Here is a 27,085-nt window from a genome sequence, read left to right as displayed (position 1 = left end):
AAAAAAAAAAAAAAAAATGGTAGAGCGTGCCGCATTACCCTCATGATGGGATCCATAGTGAATACAACCAGGAAAGGACGGGTCATCTCCACACGTACTGCTCTCTCTGCTTCTGCTCTATTTCTCTCAAAATGTCTGAAATAGTTAATTATTTACTATTTTTCAGTGCATTCTGGGCATTCAGGAGGGTCTCCTGATGTTATCTTTTAAAACCGCTTCTGAAAGCAAACACGCATAAACGCGCATAAATGCAGTATGCAAACGCGGCTAAACTGACGGTTTTTAACCACTTCATGTCAGGACACTTTTGCAAATAAATAATCTTTCTTCATAAATCTTGGCCAAAATTTATTCAGTTATCTTTTTGGTACAGAAAAATAACCCAAAATTAATATTTAAAACCAAAAATAATATTTTTTTATTTTTTTGTTTTTTAACAGTCACCCTAGCAGTACAGTGTCACCATAGTGACACTGTACTACTTGTGGGGGGTGAAGATTTTTTTTTTTTTTTTTTTTACACTGATTGCTTTTACACCCATAAAGGCTGTAAAAGCAATAACTTCTCTCTGGCTGCATTCTTGCAGCCATTGAGAAATATTGTGTGAGCTGCAGCTGTGACTGGTCACAGCTTGTCACATGGTACAAGGATGTAGTGAATAGCCCTGTACCATGGGATCTCTGTGATCATTCACAGATGTCACACGTAGTAAGCAATGATGTCAGAAGTGACATCTTGCTTACACCTATTCATGTGATCATTGATTGGCCAAACAGTGATCACATGATCAGGACCTCACACAGAGGTCCCGTACAGCGATCGGTGTTCCAGAGGACACAGTGGGCACCGGACGATGGTGCCACATGTTCCCAGGGAGCACACACACAATCCAAAATGGCGGGTGCCATTTATGAACGGCAACCTACTCCTGGGCTGCCACCGACCGGCCGTTTATATACAGCGACCAGACGGGAAGTGGTTAACCTACATTTCCAGCAGTCAGTTTCCATCATCAGAAGAGTTTCCAAACGCCCCGCGTACATGAGCCCTAAATCTCCTGTGACATAGGAGTGTCTTCTCATGATATTTGGTCTGCTCTGCTTTGTCCAGGAATCTCCATGGAAGAGCAGTGGTGTCATGCCCAGCAATGCTGAAGATGGAAGTAAGCCAAGTACATAATCTGACTTTATTTTACAGGCGCAGTTTTCAAGTACTATTAGGCAGCATCAGGAGAGAGGCTTTGTGACGCCACTCTGAAGCTGGGTACAGAGAAGAGACACTCCGCTGGCAGAAAAAAAAGAGGGGAGCAGCACCCAGGCGATTCCAGTGACTTGAGTAGATTTGGGCGAACGGACGCCGCTCAAAACCGGCCCCAGGAGTCAGATGTGTAGAGTATGTAGAGTGGCCTCACCCACCACTCTAGCCGCACTCTGACGCGTTTCGCCCTACTCATGGGGCTTGTTTAGAGGCTTCTGTGACCAGGCCCCATGGGTGGGGCAAAATGCGACAAAGGGCTAGGCTAGAACGGCAGCGGAGGCCACTCTACATACTCTACACATCTGACTCCTGCGGCCAGTTTTGTGCGGTTTTGAGTCAGATGTGTAGAGTATGTACAGTGGCCTCACCCACCACCCTAGCCGCACTGCTGACGCGTTTTGCCCTACCCATGGGGCTTGGTCACAGAGGCTTCTGTGAACAAAAACAAACAAGGGCGCACTCCCATCGTGCATTAACGTGGTACATATTTATTGAACAATTGTAGATATATACTCACAAACCAAAAGGGATAAAAACAGAACAGGTGATCTGTAACGGTTTGGTTTGTGAGTATATATCTACAATTTTTCAATAAACACGTGGTGTACCACGTTAATGCACGATGGGAGAGCGCCCTTGTTTGTTTTTGTTCACCATTTCCTAGATTTCCCGATCTCTGAAGGGCTGCACCTCAACGTTGGGCATTCAGAATTTCCTTTAGTCTGCATGAAGATTTGAGCGCTGGTTTCGTTTTGTTTTTACAGAGGTTTCGGTGACCAGGCCCCATGGGTGGGGCGAAATGCGACCAAGGGCTAGGCTAGAACGGCAGCGGAGGCCACTCTACATACTCTACACAACTGACTCCTGGGGTTTTGAGCGGCGTCCGTTCTCCCAAATCTGCTATTATTAGGTAGCAGTTTATACAGAGAGAGGGACCCCAAACCCAAAAGGTGGACCTTGCATTTGATTACAAGGTTCACTTTCAGTTCCCAGGCAATCTGATGTCTAAGCGGATATATTAGACCTTCGCTTTTTCACATAAAAAATACGGAATGTAAACACAGTAATGTACAATATATGCGACACGTTTACTTCATAGCAAGATCCCTGGCCACAGTCTTTTGATCCAACAGGCACTGTGTAGCTGGATGCCAATCCCATGAATAATGAAAAGGGAGGGGATAACTTGTGTGCAATGGTCCCCCCTTACATAATTACAGTTATGGGCTCCGGAACATGGAGTTATGTCCGCTGGGTAACAGGTAATGCAGGTGATGGGAGTCTAGTCATGTAGTCTTTTGGATGGCAGGTGAGGCTGCGTAGGGGGTGTGGCTGAAGTGGGTGGACGGGGCTGCGCCTGTCCGAATGCAGATATGAATAGAGGCCCTTCACATAGAGCTGGGGTTCAACTGCCGCCTGCGGCGGGGGGAACAGGATTTTGGTTGCATGGATTCGGCCAGGCTGGCGGGAGATCCAGAGACCACCGGAAAGTGAGAGAGGCGAGGAGTGTGAGGTAGAAGTTCCGCAGAGGACTCATAGCTGTGGAGGAGGAGAGGACAGGAGGAGCAGCAAAAGCAAGGATAGACAGGGAAGGGTTAAAAAAATAATGGAGGGTGAAAAGAAGAGAGGACAAATTATGTTTGGACATAAAGATGAGGAGGGGGCCACAGCATAGGTACACAGAGAGGAGGGGTCCAAGGTACAGGCGCACAGAGGAGAGGAGGGGTCCAAGGTACAGGCGCACAGAGGAGCAGTGGGGTCCAAGGCACAGGTATATGGAGAAGAGGAGGAGGAGAGGTCCAAGGCACAGGTATATGGAGAAGAGGAGGAGGAGAGGTCCAAGGCACAGGTATATGGAGAAGAGGAGGAGGAGAGGTCCAAGGCACAGGTATATGGAGAAGAGGAGGAGGAGAGGTCCAAGGCACAGGTATATGGAGAAGAGGAGGAGGAGAGGTCCAAGGCACAGGTATATAGAGAAGAGGAGGAGGAGGAGAGGTCCAAGGCACAGGTATATAGAGGAGGAGGGGAGGTCCAAGGCACAGGTATATAGAGGAGGAGGAGAGGTCCAAGGCACAGGTATGTGGAGAAAAGGAGGAGGAGAGGTCCAAGGCACAGGTATGTGGAGAGGAGGAGGAGAGGTCCAAGGCACAGGTATGTGGAGAAGAGGAGGAGGAGAGGTCCAAGGCACAGGTATGTGGAGAAGAGGAGGAGGGGACCAAGGCACAATTATATGGAGAAGAGGAGGAGGGGACCAAGGCACAATTATATGGAGAAGAGGAGGAGGGGACCAAGGCACAGGTATATGGAGAAGAGGAGGAGGGGTCCAAGGCACAGGTATGTGGAGAAGAGGAGGAGGGGACCAAGGCACAGGTATATGGAGAAGAGGAGCAGGGGTCCAAGGCACAGGTATGTGGAGAAGAGGAGGAGGGGTCCAAGGCACAGGTATATGGAGAAGAGGAGGAGGGGACCAAGGCACAGGTATATGGAGAAGAGGAGGAGGGGACCAAGGCACAGGTATATGAAGAAGAGGAGGAGGGGACCAAGGCACAGGTATATAGAGAAGAGAAGAAGGAGGGGTCCAAGGCACAGGCATACAGTGAAAAAGGAGGAGCGGAGGCACAGGCCCAGAGAGAAAAAAAATAAGGAAGGGGAGGTGAAGTAAGCATAAGGTACACCCACACAGAGGACAACAGACAACCATACAAAAAGCAAATACACAGAACCACAGAAAGAAAAATGGCAAAGAAAGGAGACATCACAATGACACATAATAAGATGTGGCAATACATAGAAAAGATTCACAATGAGGAGGAAGCATGCCATATACGGAGGCCAGAAAAATAGAAGGAATTGAATGACCGTAGAGAAACCAGGTAACAGACAAAAGAACAGCAGAGGACAGAGGAAGGAGACAGGACAGGGAAGAGAGGAAGGAGACAGGACAGGGAAGAGAGGAAGGAGACAGGACAGGGAAGAGAGGAAGGAGACAGGACAGGGAAGTGAGGAAGGAGACAGGACAGGGAAGTGAGGAAGGAGACAGGACAGGGAAGTGAGGAAGGAGACAGGACAGGGAAGAGAGGAAGGAGACAGGACAGGGAAGAGAGGAAGGAGACAAGACAGGGAAGAGAGGAAGGAGACAAGACAGGGAAGAGAGGAAGGAGACAAGACAGGGAAGAGAGGAAGGAGACAAGACAGGGAAGAGAGGAAGGAGACAAGACAGGGAAGAGAGGAAGGAGACAGGACAGGGAAGAGAGGAAGGAGACAGGGCAGGGAAGAGAGGAAGGAGACAGGGCAGGGAAGAGAGGAAGGAGACAGGGCAGGGAAGAGAGGAAGGAGACAAGACAGGGAAGAGAGGAAGGAGACAAGACAGGGAAGAGAGGAAGGAGACAGGACAGGGAAGAGAGGAAGGAGACAGGGCAGGGAAGAGAGGAAGGAGACAGGGCAGGGAAGAGAGGAAGGAGACAGGGCAGGGAAGAGAGGAAGGAGACAGGGCAGGGAAGAGAGGAAGGAGACAGGGCAGGGAAGAGAGGAAGGAGACAGAACAGGGAAGTGATGCAGGTGGAATGGCACACCAGATCATTATCAAGGGATTGTAGAACAAAAAAGAATGAAGGGGACAAAAAAGAAAAAAACAAAAGACAATGGGAAAAAAAAACAAAAAAACCCACAAAAATAAAACAGCATCAAAATGCAGAGAATGGAGGAGGAAGAGGAAGAGGAAGAGGAGAAAAAAAAGGAGGCAGAATCGTGTGAAGAAAGTTTCTATAGTTCTCCCAACCCCAAATCTCTACTCTACTCTCCCCCCCCCACCCAGGACAGAACCCCATCCTCACCTGAACATCTCCGTCAGCTCTCCTTTGATCAGCGCTACCAGCAGAGGGAAGCCGATGCAGGCCGGGACCAGGTACAGCAAAGCAGGCTGTGGAAGAGCAGAGAACAGCCACATGAGTACAGGACAAATACAGGCAGCAATGAGCCAATGGACAGGATTTGTTACTTTTACACAAACGTTTGTAGGGGAAAACAACATAAGAAGGTTAAAAAATATAAAAAATGATGGATACGATTTTAAGATTGAAAATCCAAGCAGATATAGATATGTATATACACACATATAAATAATAAATCCCAAAACCATAAAATATGTAACCGTTCGGTTGACATTTGGTATTACAAATCACTGCTACATTGTATAAGATCCCACTCCTATCTCTGCAATAAGCGGTTCTGTTGCGAATCCCCTGCGTGGGTGACCAATTGTTTTGTTGTCTTTACAACTCTCAAATTAAAAATTTCGGTACCAGCAAAAAAAAAAAAACAAAAAACAAAAAAAAAAAAAACACACATACTTCAATGCAATACCTGAATGTGACTTAGTATCAACCTCTTGCAGTTTTTTTTTTTTAACAGCAGAGGAAAAGGCAGCATATGGCACCAATAAGCTGTGCTGCAATGCTCATGTGCTAACAAGGGACGATGATAGCTGAAGGTAACAGAATGACAAGAACAAGCCCACTGGTCTTCTGCTTCTCCTTCATTATCCAATCACAGGCTGGGAGAAGGACAAGACCTGGAAGTATTCTTTACTACAGCAAAAAAACAAACAAAACAAAAAAAAAAAAACTAAACTAAAAAGCAAAACAAAAAAACACAAAACAAAAAAAACACAAAACAAAAAAAACACAAAACAAAAAAAAACACAAAACAAAAAAAACACAAAACAAAAAAAACACAAAACAAAAAAAACACAAAACAAAAAAAACACAAAACAAAACCACACAATGTCTCTTTCCCAGCCAGATAGGGCTGTGAAGAGCGGGGACCGGATGGACAGAAATACAGATTCTTTGGCATTTGACTAACTCCCGTCTATATATTTTATCTGTGTATTTAGCGGACTGCCTGAAGTCCAACTTGACAGAATTCCAGATGAATCGATTAGTCTCACCTGAGCATGTTTGAAGGTGTGCATCACAAAGATGGTGAGGGCCAAACCAAAGATGTACGCCAAAAAGCTGGTATAGAAGTATGTGTGGGAGTTCTTCTTTAAGCTGTAAAAAAAACAAAAAAAACAAAAAAAAAAAAAACAACAGGCTTTACTTTAAATGATAGACATATCAGCTATTTAAGCCATGGTTCCCCTGCACCAAGTAAACTCCTTATAACACATTTTAACACTCCTCCATACCATGCAGGGATTGACTACAAAAAAAAAAATGCATAAAAGGTTTATATGGTTTTGTAAATGTTTAAGAAAGTAACTCAGGTTATCTGTAGATTTCTTCCTTGGGCTAAAATAAAATTTTGAACAGTAAAAAGGAAGAAAAAGAAACAAACCACAACAAATCTTTATTAAAGGTACCCATTATTTGGCTTTCTTGTATCACCAGAATACCAATGCATTATCAGAACCAAGGAAATGTTGGTCCCCTCTTTTAGTTAGTGAGGACACAACAGTGCACACACCCAGGTTCTATACTCACCTGATATCAAAACGGAGCAGCAAAGCAATGAAGATCCCTGAAAAGATGAAACAAATGTATAGTAAAAAAAAAGCTGCAAACACTGATTGATCAGCATGGATGGTTTCCAACTAGTCAGAATCAAACATTTTGGACTTTGCAGCCTAAAGCCATAGAAGAGCCGTACCTGGAATGACGATGTCCCCAAGTCCCAACATAGCAAAATTATTGGCTTCAAGTCCCTTTTCCAATAGGTCCTGTGGAAAGACCACTGAGGGAAAAAAAGAAAAATGGGGAAAATAGGGTGAAGAGAAGGCAAAGCTAGAGGGGTGAAGCAGGCCTGAACAAAAGAAAAAAAAAAAAAATACAAAAAAGAACCCAAAACAAAATACAAAAATTAAAAAAAAAAAAGTCAAAAGATTTCAGGAACTCCCTAGACAGGAATTTAGAAAGATTTATTGAAAGTCTAAATTTACTTAAAAATAATAACCATAAGGGACATTACTTACCTTCACTGAAATATGTCCCTTGTGCTGCTGTGTCCTCACCTAGCAGAAATCTTCTTCCTTTGATGCTTCCCCCACAATCGTTTGGTGTGTTGGGGGGTGAACAGAAATAAGGAAGCTATCACAGGCACACATTAAACGTTCCTGTCTATAATCGCCCTTTTCTACCCCTCCATTCACAAAAGCCATACTCAGGGATGTTGGATTCGTATTGCTGGATGCATGGGGTCTGCCGATACAAATTGTTTTTAAAAGCCCCCAACATTCCTAAAATCCCCTCCGATTTAAATACTGTTTTGGTTAACCTCTTGGCGCTGGCCGAACGCCAATGTGCGACCTCCTGGCATCTGGGCCTAGACACTGAGCGGCCGCACATTTGCATTCTATTAAAAAAAAAAACAAAAAAAAAAAAACATATGTGCTGAGAGCACGCGCCGTGCACGCTCCCAGCACACATGCCCGGTACTCACGGAAAGGTCCCGATCTCCTCTTTCGATCCGGACCTTTCCCGATCATGTGACTGCCGTGAGGGCGTGTCACAGCGGTTACATGACCCTAAATCCTGCCCCCACCTCCTGAAACCCTTAAAGGACCGGGAGGCACCGGCGCCAAGGGGTTAAAAAACTTTTTTTTTTAGCAGGACAAGTAGATTGTAATGAGATTGGGGTCCCGATTTAGTCCCCGGACAAGTTGTTTTTTTTCAAAAATTTCCACCCCCCTGCATACTACAGCGTCAATGAATCAAATGTAATCCAAATGTAATCCTTTGAATCACCCGTCCTCCATTCACAGATCACGTTTCATTCATAGCAGCTGTAGTACAAGGTTTCTGTGAATGGAGGAGCTGGGTAGAAAGGGTGAGCATAGTTAGGCACTCTTGATGAGTCCCTGTGACAGTTCCCTTAGTTCAGGGGTAGGCAACCTGTGGCTCTCCAGCTGTTGTGGAACTACATTTCCCATGAGGCATTGCAAAGATTACAAAACTGAGTTACAGCTATGACTTGCAGAGGCATGATGGAACTTGTAGTCCTGCGGCTCTCAGGTTGCCTACCCCTGCCACACCAGAAGATCACGGAGTTAACCCAGATTTGCATTCAATATTGTTTTGTTGTTTTTTTTTTTTATTTATTTTATTTTTAATTTGGTTTTTTTTTTTTTTTTTTTTTACAGGAAGGGTATATCCTGCCTCTTAGCAGTCAGTTTTGGAACGGTCATGTCCTAGCTTTCAGAGATATTTAAAAAGAGTGCATTAAAAGGAAGATGAAAACCAATGGATGTGTCTAAGACAGGGGTAGGCAACCTGCGGCTCTCTAGCTGTTGTGGAACTACATTTCCCATGAGGCATTGCAAAGATTACAAAACCGATAGGTACAGCTATGACTTGTAGAGCCATGATGGAACTTGTAGTCCTTCGGCTCTCAGGTTGCCTACCCCTGGTCTAAGAGGACAAAGGATAGAATTAAAAGGGGGGGAGAGGAACAAGGAGGAAAGTGAAAATGGAAGAATGTCAGTTTTAGAATGTTCACAGACATGGATAATTACTGTGAGATGCTTACATTTTATTGGTGCTTCGAAGGATTTAGCCACAGTCACCATGACATTGGTCCCAAATACCTGAAAAAAACAAAAAAAAAAAAAAAACAAAAAAAAAAAACAGTAAATGAGTTTCTCTTTCAGCCCATTCATCCTCCGTATTGTATAACCGGCCCCTCGCCGCACTCACCCAGAAGACGTCGTAGATAAAAAGCCCCCCCAGCAGAATGCAGCCAGTGCTGACGTTGTTTAGGTGAAGCAGCTCCACTCCATTCAGGGCAAACGCCAAACCAAAGAGGTTATTGGCAATCCAGTGCTGGAAAGAATCAAAAAGGTCAAAACCAGAAAATCATGGTCAATATTTTTTTGTCACGTAAAGAATAAAAATTTCTATTAACTGTGTATATGGAAAAATAAAAGCCTGTGTAAAAAAAGAGGTTAATAGCTGGAGCCCCCTTTCCCCAACCAGCCCTGTTATTGGTGTAATTAGCAGGAATTGTGCCTTATTAGTGTCAGTAGGAGGAATAGTGTCCCATCGTTGGTGTCAGTGGGAGGAATAGTGCCCCATCATTGGTGTCAGTGGGAGGAATAGTGCCCCATCATTGGTGTCAGTGGGAGGAATAGTGCCCCATCACTGGTATCAGTGGGAGAAATAGTGTCCCATCATTGGTGTCAGTGGGAGGAATAGTGTCCCATCATTGGTGTCAGTGGGAGGAATAGTGCCCCATCATTGGTGTCAGTGGGAGGAATAGTGCCCCATCATTGGTATCAGTGGACGGAATAGTGTCCCATCATTGGTGTCAGTGGGAGGAATAGTGCCCCATCATTGGTGTCAGTGGGAGAAATAGTGCCCCATCATTGGTGTCAGTGGAAGGAATAGTGTCCCATCATTGGTGTCAGTGGGAGGAATAGTGTCCCATCATTGGTGTCAGTGGGAGGAATAGTGTCCCATCATTGGTGTCAGTGGGAGGAATAGTGCCCCATCATTGGTGTCAGTGGGAGGAATAGTGCCCCATCATTGGTGTCAGTGGGAGGAATAGTGCCCCATCATTGGTATCAGTGGAGGAATAGTGCCCCATCATTGGTGTCAGTGGGAGGAATAGTGCCCCATCATTGGTGTCAGTGGGAGGAATAGTGCCCCATCATTGGTATCAGTGGGAGGAATAGTGCCCCCATCATTGGTGTCAGTGGGAGGAATAGTGCCCCATCATTGGTGTCAGTGGGAGGAATAGTGCCCCATCATTGGTATCAGTGGAGGAATAGTGCCCCATCATTGGTGTCAGTGGGAGGAATAGTGCCCCATCATTGGTGTCAGTGGAATAGTGCCCCATCATTGGTGTCAGTGGGAGGAATAGTGTCCCATCATTGGTATCAGTGGGAGGAATAGTGCCCCATCATTGGTGTCAGTGGGAGGAATAGTGTCCCATCATTGGTGAGTGGGAGGAATAGTGTCCCATCATTGGGATCAGTGGGAGGAATAGTGCCCCATCATTGGTATCAGTGGGAGGAATAGTGCCCCATCATTGGTGTCAGTGGGAGGAATAGTGTCCCATCATTGGTGTCAGTGGGAGGAATAGTGCCCCATCATTGGTGTCAGTAGGAGGAATAGTGTCCCATCATTGGTGTCAGTGGGAGGAATAGTGCCCCATCATTGGTGTCAGTGGGAGGAATAGTGCCCCATCATTGGTATCAGTGGGAGGAATAGTGCCCCATCATTGGTGTCAGTGGGAGGAATAGTGTCCCATCATTGGTGTCAGTGGGAGGAATAGTGCCCCATCATTGGTATCAGTGGGAGGAATAGTGTCCCATCATTGGTGTCAGTGGAAGGAATAGTGCCCCATCATTGGTATCAGTGGGAGGAATAGTGCCCCATCATTGGTGTCAGTGGAAGGAATAGTGCCCCATCATTGGTGTCAGTGGGAGGAATAGTGCCCCATCATTGGTGTCAGTGGAAGGAATAGTGCCCCATCATTGGTGTCAGTGGGAGGAATAGTGCCCCATCATTGGTGTCAGTGGGAGGAATAGTGCCCCATCATTGGTGTCAGTGGGAGGAATAGTGCCCCATCATTGGTGTCAGTGGAAGGAATAGTGCCCCATCATTGGTGTCAGTGGGAGGAATAGTGCCCCATCATTGGTGTCAGTGGGAGGAATAGTGCCCTATTATTGGTGTCAGTAGGAGGAATAGTGCCCCATCATTGGTGTCAGTGGTAGGAATTATACCCCATTGTTAATGTCAGAGGGAGGAATAATGCCCCAAAGGCCGGATAATAGCAAGCAAAGGGCACGTGGCTCTTAGTCTGCAGTTTGGAGACCACTGACCTAAAGCATGACAGATGACCTGTAACATTACGGAGTGCCAGGTCTTACCTTCTTCAGGAGGTACCAGACCCCAACCACACCGCTGATGAGGAGACACACCAGATCCCGGGTATCAAATTCATAATTCAATACCTCTGCAACACAGAAGAAAAGAAGAATGTTTAAAGGCCCACTCTAGTGAAATGCAACTAATGATAGTATCCTGTACAGGATTCATATTCCTTCTTGTTCGTTTTATTTAGATTTTCTCCTTATAAAGGTTGGGAAACACCATCCAACCCTTCCGGGGGTGCGTACAATGAAACGCGTTGCTGCTTCTGATGTAGTTGGGATGTTCACACTGCTGCCGCATAGTCATGCGATTTCCAGTGAGTCTAAGGCACTCAAATTGCATCAAAGTAGTGTAGGAACCTTTTTACAAATCTCCTGCGACTTGAGTCGCATGGATTGGAACAGGCACAACTAAAACAGATGGGTTTTCAACTGTCATGCGACTTTAAGCATCGCAAGTCCTGTGCAAAGTTGCGGCAGTGTAAACCGGGGCTTAATTTGTCGCTTGAAGGAGAATTATTTATTTATTCCAATTTACGCAGCGCTTTACATATATATTGTACATATATTTTTTCAGCGTTAGAGGATTTTTAGTCCTCACGCACGGGATGTTTTGATAATGCTGGTAACGTTAGCTGTGTAAACATGAGTTTTTCAGCGCTTTTTAGCGGTTTTGTATTAGCGTTTAGCGGCATTTTTTCACTTTTTTTTTTACCCCAAAAATTTAGTTAAAAAAACATCCAAAAACGCCGGTTTGCCGCGATTTACCGCATTTTGCCACGTTAGAGTGTTTTTAGCCCTCATGCACGCTGGACGTTTTGAGAATACTGGTAACATTAGATGTGTAAAGTCACGTTAAGAATGTGAGTTTTTCAGCGCTGTTTAGTGTTTAGCTGTGTTTTTTGTGTTTGCGTTTTGTAGAGGTTTTTAGAGCTTTTTTTAACCCCCCCAAAAAATTTTTTTCTTAAAAAAACATCCAAAAATGCTGGTTTGTTGCGATTTGCCACATTTTGCCACGTTAGAGCGTTTTTTAGCTTTTTTAAGTGTTTTTGCATTAGTGTTTAGCAGAGTTTTCCAGCGTTTGCGGTTTTTATGACCCCCCCCCCCCAAAAAAAAGCCAGTTTATGGCGTTTTACCGCGTTTTTTAGTGTTAGAGCGTTTTTACAGCTAAAAAACTAGAAAGCCACTAGTCCTGGAGTTTTTTTCAGCCAAAAAAACATTGATTCCAGTCTGTGTGTGTATGGGCACATAGGATAACATGCTGAGGGGTTTGCTAGATGTAGAAAAAAAAAATAAAAAGCCAAAAACAGCCGCTGTAAAAATGTCAAGAGCAGTAGGGCTTTGTTTGTTAAGAGGTGGAGGCCCCAGGTACGGCCTCGGCACGGCGCCCAAGGGGATTCTGGTCCTAGGTATTTGCAGGTCCCCCCCCACCCCCCAAGGTTCAGCTCATCAGAGTTAGGCATCCTTCAGCGAAGTCAGATTCAATGTATGTATTCAAGTGCTGGAGACCTGTAAGTTGCCCTCCTCAGGGCATCATCAGTGATCATGTGAACGGATCTTGGTGTTTGTATTAGCTGCTGCATAAAATCAAACAATGACATGTTCTAATCATAGCGGAGACAGTCACGTTGTACGAGTGCAAAGCCTGCCAATGCCAATACTGAAGAAACACCTGAACGTTTAGCACATTAAAGTGGTTGTAAACCTCATGAAATATGAACAAAGCATCTCCCTCTATAGTGTGTACTTGTCCCAATTAAGAGCACCGAGTGTCATTTCTGTCTGCTGCCTCCATCCTCTGTTATCAGCAGGAGTCACTTCTGACAAGTTTTCCTGACACCAAGAGAAAAATGGTGACAGGGGAGGGCATAGTATGTGATTGACAGCCTCACTTCTGTTCCTGTGAGCTGTATGAAGGGGGTGTGTGTCCCTTCCCTCCATTCATCTCTCAGAGCTCTCCTCACTGAGCTCTACAGAGTGTAACACCAGCTCTCCCCCCCCCCCCTTTTCTGATAGCTCGGACAAAGCTTTATAAGTGCTGGATTTTGAAATGACGTAGAAAAGAGAAGACTGCAGAAAACAGTTCCAACTTATGTAGGAGGATTTGTTTAATCTCTGTCAATAACCTGAGGCCAGTCACTTCACTGGGTATATGGAAGGGTTTACAACCACTTTAATTGAACAAACTAAAGTTAGAAACTGATTGGCTACCATGCACAGCTGCACCAGCTTTTGCACTCTCCAGAGAGGGCGCATGAGAAGAGAGAGAGCGAGGAGAGAGCGCGAGGAGAGGGCGCACAAGGAAAGAGAGAGAGCGTGGAGAGAGCGCGAGGAGAGGGCGCACGAGGAGAGAGAGAGCGTGGAGAGAGCGCGAGGAGAGGGCGCACGAGGAGAGAGAGAGCGTGGAGAGAGCGCGAGGAGAGGGCGCACAAGGAAAGAGAGAGAACGTGGAGAGAGAGAGAGAGCGCGAGGAGAGGGCGCACAAGGAAAGAGAGAGAGCGTGGAGAGAGAGAGCGAGGAGAGAGAGCGCAAGGAGAGGGCGCACAAGGAAAGAGAGAGAGCGAGGAGAGAGAGAGCGAGGAGAGAGAGCGCAAGGAGAGGGCGCACAAGGAAAGAGAGAGAGCGTGGAGAGAGCGCGAGGAGAGGGCGCACGACGAGAGAGAGAGCGTGGAGAGAGAGAGTGCGAGGAGAGGGCGCACGAGGAGAGAGAGAGCGTGGAGAGAGAGAGTGCGAGGAGAGGGCGCACGAGGAGAGAGGGAGCGTGGAGAGAGGGAGAGCGAGGAGAGGGCGCACAAGGAAAGAGAGAGAGCGTGGAGAGAGCGCGAGGAGAGGGCGCACGAGGAGAGAGAGAGCGTGGAGAGAGAGAGTGCGAGGAGAGGGCGCACGAGGAGAGAGGGAGCGTGGGGAGAGAGAGAGTGCGAGGAGAGGGCGCACGAGGAGAGAGGGAGCGTGGAGAGAGAGTGAGGAGAGGGCGCACAAGGAGAGAGAGAGCGAGGAGAGGGCACACGAGGAGAGAGCAAGGAGAGGGCGCACGAGGAGAGAGCAAGGAGAGAGCGAGGAGAGAGCGAGGAGAGAGCGAGGAGAGGGCGCACGAGGAGAGAGCGAGGAGAGGGCGCACGAGGAGAGAGCGAGGAGAGGGCGCACGAGGAGAGAGCGAGGAGAGGGCGCACGAGGAGAGAGCGAGGAGAGGGCGCACGAGGAGAGAGCGAGGAGAGGGCGCACGAGGAGAGAGCGAGGAGAGGGCGCACGAGGAGAGAGCGAGGAGAGGGCGCACGAGGAGAGAGCGAGGAGAGGGCGCACGAGGAGAGAGCGAGGAGAGGGCGCACGAGGAGAGAGCGAGGAGAGGGCGCACGAGGAGAGAGCGAGGAGAGGGCGCACGAGGAGAGAGCGAGGAGAGGGCGCACGAGGAGAGAGCGAGGAGAGGGCGCACGAGGAGAGAGCGAGGAGAGGGCGCACGAGGAGAGAGCGAGGAGAGGGCGCACGAGGAGAGAGCGAGGAGAGGGCGCACGAGGAGAGAGCGAGGAGAGGGCGCACGAGGAGAGAGCGAGGAGAGGGCGCACGAGGAGAGAGAGAGCGTGAGGAGAGGGCACACGAGGAAAGAGAAAGAGCGTGGAGAGAGTGCAAGGAGAGGTGGCACAAGGAGAGAGAGAGAGCATGGAGAGAGAGAGTGAGGAGAGGGCGCACGAGGAAAGAGAGCGAGGAGGGAGAGTGAGGAGAGGGCGCACGAGGAAAGAGAGCGAGGAGGGAGAGTGAGGAGAGGGCGCACGAGGAAAGAGAGCGAGGAGGGAAAGCGAGGAGAGAAAGCCAGGGCGCAAGAGGAGAGAAAGCTTGTGCGTGCAAGGAGAGAACGCAAGGAGAGAACAAGAGCGAGGAGGGAAAGCAAGCGCGCACGAGGAGGAAAAGCAAGCGCGCACGAGGAGAAAAAGCAAGCGCGCAAGAGGAGAAAAAGCAAGCGCGCACGAGGAGAAAAAGCAAGCGCGCACGAGGAAAAAAAGCGCGTGCGCACGAGGAGAGAATGCGCGTGCGCACGAGGAGAGAAAGCAAGCGCGCACGAGGAGAGAAAGCAAGCGCGCACGAGGAGAGAAAGCAAGCGCGCACGAGGAGAGAAAGCAAGCGCGCACGAGGAGAGAAAGCAAGCGCGCACGAGGAGAGAAAGCAAGCGCGCACGAGGAGAGAAAGCAAGCGCGCACGAGGAGAGAAAGCAAGCGCGCACGAGGAGAGAAAGCCAGCGCGCACGAGGAGAGAAAGCCAGCGCGCACGAGGAGAGAAAGCCAGCGCGCACGAGGAGAGAAAGCCAGCGCGCACAAGGAAAAAGAAAAGGAAAAGAAAGAGAAAGATGGATAGATAAATGTAGCAACAGCAAGCAAGCTAAAGAGCAAAAGAAAAAGCAAGTCAGATTGTGGGAGAGAGAAAGAGACCGTGAGATGGAGAGAATTAGAATGTGAGAAAAAGGAAGAGAAAGAAGAAGAGATGGTGACAAAGGAGAGCCCATGAGAGAAGGCAGGGAAATAGAGAGCGGTTTATCTAGACTATCAACATCTCACCTTCCTTACTGTCCCCGGAGCCCTGAGTGAACAGCAGCTGATACTGTTTGTTGGGAAAGTTTTCTGGGAAGACCCTATTCATCAGTGGGCTGGAGAAGAAAAGGGGGAGACAGTCAGTTGCTTGTTAAGGGGGATCCAGAGCCTTTTTTATGCATTTCAGATAAACAAGAAAAAGAAACCAGCTTGCTGTAAACATTTCAACTATTTGAAGTGATATACTGTATGTACCCCAAGGAGAGACATATCTGCTCATTACATAGTCATGCTCTGCTTACCACTTTGCAGCACTTTTCTGCTCTAACATCCCAAGGCCAAGAGTGAGCCAGCTCAGTGAAAACCATGCACTGCCCGTGAGGCGGATGTCATATCTACCCTGAGAAGAGTCGGGCATGCTTCCTCACCTGACTGTGTGTGCTAGGGCCAAGACTCCCAGGATGAAGAAGTACATCGACAGAAGAAGATTTATATACTCTTGTGAGAAGATCTGCGGAGGTAAAAGACACAGATTAAATCTCAGTATATACATAATAATAGAAAAAAAAAAAAGTATAAAATACACATACATACATATATACACTGTATGTTTGTTAGGGACAGGGAAATGCCGATAGTTTGTAACCTGGTGTGTTTCCATCAAACCACCAAAATGAATCAAAAAAGGATAGGAGGTTGCTGCACCGAGAGCGTATTTTATTACTCTTTAAAGTGGAACTTTAGTCAGAAAATTAAGTTGCAGCTACAGAATATAAAATATAAGTGCCTATACTATGTAAATCCAGGAATACACTGTCTCACCCTGCGCTGCGCATGCTCAGTTGCGCTCTATTTTTTTGGCACTACCGAATTTGTAGAGGCCGGCCTGCTGACGGCTTAAAGATTACCTGCTGCTCTGGGGCTTTCCAGCAAGAAGAAAGAGGAACCATGCTGGAGGCAATTTCCAGCACACATTTGGAATGTATGTTCCTTATTAAAGAACATTATCTTTTATCAAGTGGTTATAGGAAAAGATCCACTTTAAAAAGCAAAACCATATGGCGACATTTCAGGCAACGCTGTCTTTTAGTAAGTAAATACAAACAGAGTAGTCATACAGCTGAACACCAGAAATTACACCCATAGGCCTGTTGCACACGGGAGTAAAAAAATGATAAGTATTTTAGTGATTTGAAATGAGAGGCACTGCTGTCTAAGGCAGTGCTTCTCAACCCTTTTTCAGTCAAGGCACCCCATTCTAAAATGTTAAAAAAACAAAAAAAAAAAAAAAAGACTTACCAGTAGCTCCTTTTCTAGAAGTCTTCCAGGACAGCCCCTTGAGATGTAGAGCTTCTCCCTCCGGGACAAGAAACACGTAAGCCCAGAACTTTATGTAGACCTCCAGACCTCCCTCTTCAGTATTAGTGTTTCCTCCAGAAGGATAGGTTACACGTTCTAGGAACCTATATAGGAGCCCTAGGCTTAGGCAGATGCTGGTGGCTCCTGTTTAGGTAAGGACCTCCTCCTTGTCCAACATGATCCCTCCATTTCTCCATTACCTCCCTCTTCAGTATTAGTGTTTCATCCAGTATGTTTGGTTGCACGTTCTAGGAACCTATATAGGAGCCCTAGGCTTAAGTGGGTGCTGGTGGCTCCTGTTTAGGTAAGGACCTCCTCCTTGTCCAACGTGATCCCTCCATTACCTCCAGACCTCCCTCTTCAGCATTCGTGTTTCCTCTAGAAGGATAGGTTACATGTTCTAGGAACCGATATAGGAGCCCTAGGCTTAGGCAGATGCTGGTGGCTCCTGTTTAGGTAAGGACCTCCTCCTTGTCCAACATGATCCCTCCATTTCTCCATTACCTCCCTCTTCAGTATTAGTGTTTCATCCAGTATGTTTGGTTGCACGTTCTAGGAACCTATATAGGAGCCCTAGGCTTAAGTGGGTGCTGGTGGCTCCTGTTTAGGTAAGGACCTCCTCCTTGCCCGACGTGATCCATCCATTACCTCCAGACCTACCTCTTCAGCATTCATGTTTCCTCTAGAAGGATAGGTTACACGTTCTAGGAACCTATATAGGAGCCCTAGGCTTAAGCGGGTGCTGGTGGCTCCTGTTTAAGTACCTACCTCCTCCTTGCCTGACGCGATCCCTCCATTTCTCCATTACCTCCAAGCCTCCCTCTTCAGTTTTACCCAAGAACCCAGGAAGACACTAAAAAACATAACCACTTATGCATAAACATACATTACCGTACAATACTTGGGGTGGGAAATCCCAGATGTCCTGGAAGACTTATAGAAGAGGAGATACCGGTAAGTCTAACTCTGGTTATCTCAAAAACGTCTTCCAGGACAGCCCCTTGAGCCGATAATCAAGAACTTACCCACTAGGGTGGGGCTACTGCCTGGAGGACTTTGCACCCAAACACCTGATCCTCACTAAAAAGCAGATCCAGGTGATAATGCCTCACAAAAAAGTAGAAAATTTGGACCAAGTGGCCACCTTACAGATTTGTTCTGGTGAGGCACCCGCTCTCTCTGCCCAGGATGCTCACAAGGATCTGGTTGAGTGTGCATTAACAAACAGGGGCGGAATTTCAAATAATTTTTACGATTCCACGATACCCATCCTAATCCATCTAGCTATGGTGGACTTGGAAGCATTGGAACCCTTCCACACTCCTGCAAAAAGAACAAAAAGAGAATATGAATCTCTGAACACTCTGGATCTACGAAGATAGGTGTTGGAAGGAGCCTTTTGGCCTAACAATCTTTTCTCCTCCTAGCTTGCGGGAGCAGAATAGAAGGTCGGCAAAATTATATCTTGAGATTTATGAAAGGGGAGGAGGAAACTTTGGGAAGAAACCCAAGATTCGTTTTGAGCACAATTCTATCCTTGAAAACCGACAAAAAGGGTTCCCTAATGGAAAGAACCTGCAATTCACTCATCCTATGGGCCGATGTGATTGCTGCCAAAAATACAGTTTTTAGAGTTAAAAACTTTATTGAGACTTCTCCAGAGGTTCAAAAGGGACAAAGGACCAAAGACAGATCCCAAACTGGACAGGACCTGACCGCCGCTGGCCTGGACCTGGAAAGGGCCCTGAAAAAATCCATATAAAAAGGGATTCTGCTGGAGGGGGACCTGAAGGAAAACACTAAGGGCCGAGGCCTGCACCTTTTAAGTGCTGACCGAAAGGCCATGATGTGCCCCATCCTGGAAGAAATCTAACACCCCTGGGATATCCGGAGGGCTCCAATCCTTATCTGGCAACCAGGAGTTGAATCTTTTCCAGACCTTAGTATAAATAGCTCTGGTTACTGGTTTGCATCAGTTCATCAAAGTCCTTACTACTCTGTCAGAAAACTCCTGAGCTTTCAGGAGATGTTCTTCAGTAGCCATGCTGCCAACTTCAAAGTCTTCACCTGAGGGTGCAGCACTGGACTCAGAGACCAGATCCACCCTTTCTGGAAGAGGGAATGGGGGGAACCAAGGCCAGGCTCCACAGCAGAGAACCATGGTTTCTTTGGCCAAAATGGGGCCACCAGAATGAGGTTTGTCCTTCCCAACAAAAGCTTATGCAGGACTGCTGGAATCACTGGACCCCATCAGTCTTAGCAACCTAAGACCCATCTCCTTACTCCCTTTTGCCTCTAAACTCCTTGAATGTCTAGTCTACAACCAGCTGAGCTGCCACCTGATTGAGCATAACCTTCTTGTCTTCTCTCCTCAGTCTGGATTTCGCTCACAACACTCCACAGAAACTGCTCTTCTAAAACTCACAAACTACTTACTAACCGCTAAAACCAATAGTCACTATTCTGTACAATTACTCTTGGACCTCTTCGATGCCTTTGACACAGTTGACCACCCCTTCCTCAAAAAAAAAAAAACAAACCTCTATTTACTTGGTCTCTGTGATTGTACTCTCCGTTGGTTCGAATCTTACCTACCGCACCTTCAGTGTTACTTACAACTCTACTTCCTCCTCTTCTACTCCTCTTACTGTCAGGGTCCCCCAAGGTTCTGTCCTTGGACCTCTCCTATTCTTAATCTACACTTCTTCCTTGGGTCAGCTGATAGCTTCCCATTGCTTCCAATAACATTTCTATGCTGATGACACACAAAGCTATCTCTACTCCTCAGCTCACCCCATCCGTTTCCTCACGTATCACCGATTTACTAACAGACATATCAGATTGGATGTCACACCACTTCTTAAAACTCAATCTATCCAAAACTGAGCTCATAATATTTCCTCCCCCACGGGCCTCTTCTACTGATTTCTCGGTCAGGATCAATAGCACCACTATCAACCCATCCCTGCATGCCAGGGTGCTAGGGCTAACCCTGGATTCTGAACTATCTTTTCAGGCCCACATCCAATCCTTGTCAAATCTAGCCACCTCAACCTACGCAATATCTCCAGAATACACCCTTTTTTAACCAATGATACCACAAAGGGAATGATCATAATAGACCTCATTCTTAGAGGAGCCAAGGCCTCCGCAAGCACTTTCATAGAAATTCTCGGTGCTGAGGCGAGACCAAAAAGGTAGAGCCCAACACTGCCAGTGGTGGATCTCTGTACCAATCCTTACTGCTATTGTTAGATATTTCTGACATGCATGTTGAATGGGGATGTGAAGATACGCATCCCTCAGATCCAGCATAGCCATGAAACAATCTGGGTAAAAGATGTTTTTACAGAGAAGATCCGATTCCATCCTGAAGTGTTTGTACCTTAAAGATTGATTGAGAGGGCACAGGTTTAAGATAAGGCGAAACTTGCCTGAGGGCTTTTAAACTATGAAAACTTGGCAACAAAATCCCATTCCCAGTGCCAGGGAACCCAAGTAAGGACCCGTTCATCCACCAGGTCCCAATTAGGCCACACAGAGCCTGTGCCTTTTCCCTGATCGCTGGGAAGGTTGGTTACCAGATATCTGGTGGGGGGGCTGGAGTCAAACTCCAACCTGTACCCATTTTCTATCAAGTCCAGAATGTACGAGTTCAAGGGGATTGAAGCCCACTGAGGTAAAAAGGTCCCCAGTCTTCCTCCCACTGGGATGCTCGAGTCATTGAGACTTGGCAGGGCCCTGAGAAGGATTGAATGAGATCCCCCTTTAAATTTGTTCTTGTGCCCTGTCCAATTTTTCTTGAGCTGAACATTCTTACTTTGCTGGACCTGCGTTTTCTGATGAAAAATCCTCTCTTTTTACTCTCTGGAAACTCCTATAAGCTGTATGCTCCAAAGCCTCCTCGAGATCTGGACCGAAAAGATTATCGCCTGTATAAGGGCTTTTCCCAAGCTGAACCCAATTTTGCCACACAAACTGCACACTTCCTTTTGGGGGCCTGATTCTGTGTCTTGTCCTGGGTTTTAACCTACAACGAGCAGAAAAAAACAACACAGAAGATAATCAGCCCGGACTCCTCAGTCCAAACACCACTGTGCTGGGGGAGAAATCAGAAGTGTGCCCCACTGTCACCTGGATAACCCCCAGGACTCAGCAAGAGGGAGCCAAAAGTCCCCAAGCCTACCTGAGAGGAGCTGGTGCCTGAGGAACCACGGTCCACCTGCTGGGGAGGGGGCAGCATTATGTTCCTTGTGGTGTGGTGTGGTAGCCACAGCCCCTGCTGGGTCTCTTCACACTGCACCAGCCGCCTGAACACTGCTGCCTGCGCCGCCGTGAAGACTGGAACCATGAGTCTCCCGGCACCCGCCGATGACGTCACCGGAACTTCCAGTTTAACCAGCTTGGAGCACAGCTGCTCCGCCTCCTGGAAGTCACGGACGCCCACCCAGCATTTAGGATGCTGACTCGGCCACTGGCAGTAGCGCTGGACACCCTCAGCGGTCCTCCTCCTCTGAGGACTGGAAAGCAAACAGGAGCGCAGCCCCACTACTCTACTGAAATGGAGGGATCGCGTCGGGCAAGGAGGAGGTACTTAAACAGGAGCCAGCAGCACCCGCTTAAGCCAAGGGCTACTATATAGGTTCCTAGAACGTGTAACCGATCCTTCCTGAGGAAACGCTAACACTAAAGAGGGAGGTCTGGAGGTCCGCCTTTTAAGGTTCTGGACTTACGCGTTTCCTGTCCCGGAGGGAGGAGCTCTACATCTCAAGGGGCTGTCCTGGAAGACATTTTTGAGAAAAACTTTAATAGTTTTAAATAATGCAGCAGCTTCCATACACGTAGGACACCCAATGTTAGAGGGGATTTATTCTTCCAAAGCAAATACACTTCTGCACACTGGTACCGACTAGTGTTCCAATGTTTCTCTTCTCCCTCAGTTTTTCTCCATCACTGTGCTAATGTGACCCCAGCACTGACGGAGAGGGGTGGGGGCGGGTCAAACACGGATGTTGTGCAGGCAACCGTTGTCAGGATGCTGGCGGCTAGAAGGTCGTCATGGTGCACAACGAAAACCTGTGGCTTTGTGTAACTAAAAGGCAGGCTTGATCCTCCCGCCGGCTTGTATACATGTTTTGGGCAATGTTTAGACCCTCAAGGCACCCTGGTTGAAAAAGGCTGGTCTAAGGAACCATGCACACAGCTGAGTAAAGAACAGTAATACAGAGTTGAGTACAGAGCAGTAAAACAAAAATAAAATTAAAAAAAATGTACATTTGAGTGCAGTAATTTACTCATATACGCGTGTTTACTCGTCTATGCATAAATATATTAAATGACATAGTAACATAGTTGTTGAGTGGGGGTATTACATAGTTAGTCTGGCTGGAAAAAAAGGCAGACGTCGATCCAGTTCAACAATTAAAAAAAAAAAAAAAAAGTTATAATCCTACATCCACAGTTGATCCAGAGGAAGGCAAAAAAACCAGCAAAGCATGATCCAATTTTCTCCTGCAGGGGAAAAAAACCCTCCCTGATCCCCCGAGAGGCAATCGGATATTCCCTGGATCAACGTGACCTATAAAAGTATATTACAATACTGGCAATGAAGAAGAATTTTACTTGTTTATACGCTTACGCACATTTACTCGCCTATACTCAACATTACTCGGGTCTTTACACGCACTTTTAATTACTCACAGACGTTCGGTCAACAAGATCCTGAGTAACCATCAGTAAATTATAATGCCTGTGTGCAACTGACCTGAATACAAAGTAAGAATCGTTTTAAAAAAATTAAAATACAAACTAACAACATCATTATCTGTCTGGTGTAAATGCTGAGTCAGGTGAAAGATTTCTACTTCAGATTCAAAGGAAGTCTGCAACACAAAGGAATAAACAGTAAAATACAGATTGTAGAAGGTGATAAAAGGTGGCGCCAACTAATTCAAATATTTACTGTATATGTCAAATAACCATTTAAGTGTTAGTGACACCGATAAATGTAATATAAAAGGTAGGCGCTACTCCTTATGCAGAAACCTACAAATTAAACTCAAAACAACAAAAATACATATAAAAGACATTCATATAAATCACATATTAAATAACAGTCAGTCCATAAAAAAGTCCTCCAATCAATGTGCCTTAAAGTAACATTGTGAAGTGTTTCTTTCCAAGTGCTCCACCAAATGTGAAAAGAAACCAACTTCAAAATGACCACTAAAGGTCTCAATTTCTCCTTAAAATGCTCATTAAAGGTTTATATTTAATATAGGATTTATATGAACATTATGGGGTTTATTTACTAAAGCTGGAGAGTGCAAAATCAGACTCACTTCTGCATAGAAACCAATCAGCTTCCAGGTTTCATTGCCAAAGCTTCATTGAACAAGCTGAGGTTAGAAGCTGATTGGTTTCTATGCAGAAGGGAGTCTGATTTTGCACTCTCCAGCTTTAGTAAATAAACCCCTATATGTCTTTGTGTTTAAAGCGATACTAAAGTTTAATTTTTTTTTGTAAAATAACAAACATGTTATATTTACCTGCTCTGGGTAATCGTTTTGCACAGAGCAGTCTCTTCTTAGGTCCTCCTTTCTGTCGGGTGCCCCCATAGCAAGCAGCTTGCTATGGGGGCACCCAAGCAGGTGAGTTACTGAACTGCTGCTCCATCTGTCTATTCACACACAGAGCTGTGGCTTGGCCCCACCCCCTCTCTCTCATTTGCTGACTGGCTGTGATTGACAGCAGCAGGAGCCAATGGCTCCAGCTTGCTGTCTCAGCCAATGAGAAGGCAGAGACCCAGGACAGCTGAGGCTGTCATGCACATCGCTGGAACGTGATGGGGATCAGGTAAGTATTGCGGGGCCTGGGGGCACTGCTGCACACAGAAGGGTTTTACCTTCATGCAAGATAAAAAACCTTGAGACTTTACAACCACTAAGTGCGGTAATACGGTCCCCACCTCTCCTAGGTCTATGGATCTGGTCTGATGATCAACATTCCCATGCCCAGCAACTAAACAATGGATTGGTGAGCTCGGTTGTCTAGATTTAAGATAAAAGCTATGATATGTTATTTTATATCTAATTTTTAGCACGCATTCTCTTATGTCAAAGAGATTCAAGAAAGTGATGAAAATTGCCCCAAAGAGACACGGTCGGGGGGACTGACAGGGGTTATAACCCTCCCTAATGCAGGCCATACATGGTTTGAATTACGAATGCTTTTCCATCCAAAAATCAAAAACGTTGTTCACTCGGTAATCCGATGGTGCCATCAATGATTTCGAAATTTTTTTTTTTTGTCAATCATCTTGGTCAAATTAAAGATTTTTTTCTGTTTTTGTACTTCTTGTTGTCTGTCGTTCTTTTGCACGCAGTTTTATTGTCGCTCTGAAACAGGAGAGTGATACGGAGAGAGAGAGGAACACAAGGTGACCGGTGAGAGGCGGACCGCTCCAGCTCTGTTCACACAGGCACTGAGGCCCGTACAGCGTGGGAACGAGTCGCCGGTTTACAGCCTGTTACTGAACGGGGATGCAGCCACACTGTGGGTGGGCACGGGGCCCTGAACGCACACGGTCTGTCGGGGCCACTCACACGTATGCCTGTCAAATCAGAACGTGCGGCTGTGTCGGTACATCCCCACATCCCCATTCAGTGACAAGTCGCATAAACAGAGGGCTCATTCACAATGTTTGGCTCTCAGCACCCACATGAATGAAGCCTAAAGCAGGCCACGCAAGGGTAGAATCCTGAACGATTTTTCGGCCGAAAATCGAAAACGTTGTTTGCTTGGTAATCCGACGGCGCCATCAGTGATTTCAAAAATTGGCCAACCAAGTCATAAAGTTCACCCCACATAACAGGCAAAACTTCTCTTCCTTCCAGGTCACGGCTCATGCGCATATTCTTTTCGGAAAAACGATCGTACGATTTGACCATCGAGTCGAAAATCGTCTGTTTTGCATGAATTTTCCAACATGCCCAATCACCAAAAAGGGGAGGAACTATGAAAATCGTCCGGTGCCATTGACCCACTAACAGAGCAAAAATCGGCCGATTATTCTTAGGTCCGATTTTCGGATGAAAAAAATCGGTCGAATTTCGACCCATCTATGGCTGGCCTTAATCAGGACCTGTGCAATGACAGATTTCTCGGCGATGCCTCTAGACGTGAAAGGGAAACCTGAGCCTTCCCAATCGCTTGCACCCCGCTGACCTCCGCCCTTGAATAATGTATGCAAGTAAATCCCTCTATCAGATGTATATGACACCTCCAGCCTATACATAGTGTAACAGACGGGACTAATTGGATTGTGTATGGATCACACCCCGACCTTACATACTGTACATGCACCGTACATGGCCTGTACATACATAGGGCCCCTTTCACATGCTGTAACTGGCCTCAGTCAGAAGCAGGCGATGGCCGCCGAGCAGCCCCGTACACAGAGACAAGATATAGGATCCGTCATGTTCCCACATAGATACACACAACATATACTCTACCCAAAATGGAAAACGTTTTCCTAATAGTTCTACTTTAAAATGGGAGATAATTGTTACCAGGGGCGGACTGACAACTCATGTGGCCCCCCGGGCACTAGGGGATCATAGGGCCCCTGTGTCCTCACCCACGCTCAAACCACACCCAAAAAAGCCTATGAAAGGTACCAGGGGCATCTCATGGGGCCCCCTACTGACCCTGGGCCCTCGGGCAATGCCCGAATGGTCAGTCCGCCCCTGATTGTTACGCAAGATAAACTTGAAAGTGAATTTCTAGCTCTTTCCACAAGTGACAATCCTGTATTTGTGACTGATGTACAGTACGGTGCAAAAGTTATCGGTGTGAAGAGATGCTGTAAAGCAAGAAAGCTTTCAAAATTAGATTTCTGTTTATTTGTATCAATTCACAAAATGAAATATCTAAATTCATAGTTACATAGTTATTCTGACTGAAAAAAGACAAAAGTCCATCCAGTTCAACCATAAAAAAAAAAAAAAAAAAGTTATAATCCTATACTCACAGTTGATCCAGAGGAAGGCAAAAAAAAAAAAACCCAGCAAAGCATGATCCAATTTGCTCCTGCAGGGTAAAAAATTCCTCCCTGATCCCCGAGAGGCAATCAGATATTCCCTGGATCAACTTTCCCTATAAATGTTATATCCAGTTATATTCTGTGTATCCAAGAAAGAATCCAGGACTTTCCTACAGCAATCCACTGAGCTGGCCACAACCAACTCTGGAGGGAGTCTATTCCACATTCTCACAGCTCTCACTGTGAAGAAACCTTTGCAATCAATATTAGGTGAGACTCAGAAACCCCAGATCCTCGAAGGTGGGGGGGGGGGGGGGAACACAGACACCCCAGATCCTCCAAGGGGGAGGGGGGGAGAGACAGAGACACCCAGATCCTCCAAGGGGGGGGGGGAACACAGACACCCCAGATCCTCCAAGGGGGGGGGGGGACAGACACCCCAGATCCTCCAAGGGGGGGGGACACAGGCAACCCAGATCCTCCAAGGGGGGGGGGGGAACACAGACACCCCAGATCCTCCAAGGGGGGGGGGGGGGGAGAACACAGACAACCCAGATCCTCCAGGGGGGGCACAGACACCCCTGATCCTCCAAGATGAGGGGGGAACGCAGACACCCCAGACCCTCCAAGGTGGGGGGGGGGAACGCAGACACCCCAGACCCTCCAAGGGGGGGGGACACAGACACCCCAGATCTTCCAAGGGGGGGGGAACACAGACACCCCAGAACCTTCAAGGGGGGGGGGGAACACAGACACCCCAGATCCTCCAAGGGGGGGGGGAACACAGACACCCCAGATCCTCCAAGGGGGGGGGGGGGACACAGAAACCCCAGATTCTCCAAGAAATGGGGGAACCAACTCTTGAGGGAGTCTATTCCACATTTCCACAGCTCTTACTGTGAAGAAACCTTTCCAATCAATATTAGGTGAGACCAAAACAAACCATCATCAATTCTTCTAGGTAGACCCACACACAGATTTGAAGGAACATCTCATAGAACCAAGCACAGATCTTCTGTGGATGTCGGCTGCAAG

The 27,085-nt window shown here is 46.9% G+C and overlaps 1 protein-coding gene across 2 annotated transcripts in view; it reads right to left on the bottom strand.

Annotated features, from left to right (window-relative positions):
* HM13 (histocompatibility minor 13) overlaps positions 1 to 27,085 on the bottom strand; it is a 39,518-nt gene that overhangs the window by 5,851 nt on the left and 6,582 nt on the right. The window contains exons 3-12 of one of the 2 annotated variants that reach the window (XM_089660215.1): positions 16,074 to 16,156; positions 15,673 to 15,761; positions 11,126 to 11,211; positions 8,949 to 9,074; positions 8,782 to 8,839; positions 6,907 to 6,990; positions 6,741 to 6,777; positions 6,206 to 6,308; positions 5,091 to 5,176; positions 2,322 to 2,796 (exon numbers count right to left, since the gene is read on the bottom strand). In XM_089660215.1, coding sequence (XP_089516341.1) covers positions 2,646 to 2,796; positions 5,091 to 5,176; positions 6,206 to 6,308; positions 6,741 to 6,777; positions 6,907 to 6,990; positions 8,782 to 8,839; positions 8,949 to 9,074; positions 11,126 to 11,211; positions 15,673 to 15,761; positions 16,074 to 16,156 — 903 coding nt within the window. In that variant the 3' untranslated portion in view covers positions 2,322 to 2,645. Of the gene's footprint in view, positions 1 to 2,321; positions 2,797 to 5,090; positions 5,177 to 6,205; positions 6,309 to 6,740; positions 6,778 to 6,906; positions 6,991 to 8,781; positions 8,840 to 8,948; positions 9,075 to 11,125; positions 11,212 to 15,672; positions 15,762 to 16,073; positions 16,157 to 27,085 lie in introns of those variants that run through there. The other variant, XM_089660216.1, reaches the window with a different exon arrangement.

Source organism: Staurois parvus, unplaced genomic scaffold, assembly GCF_062004578.1.
Source record: "Staurois parvus isolate SC_StPar_1 unplaced genomic scaffold, SC_StPar_1.0 ptg001214l, whole genome shotgun sequence".
Classification (NCBI taxonomy): Eukaryota; Metazoa; Chordata; class Amphibia; order Anura; family Ranidae; genus Staurois; species Staurois parvus.
The sequence above is the reverse complement of the archived record's forward strand: the minus strand, read 5'-3'. Positions and strand labels throughout refer to the sequence as shown.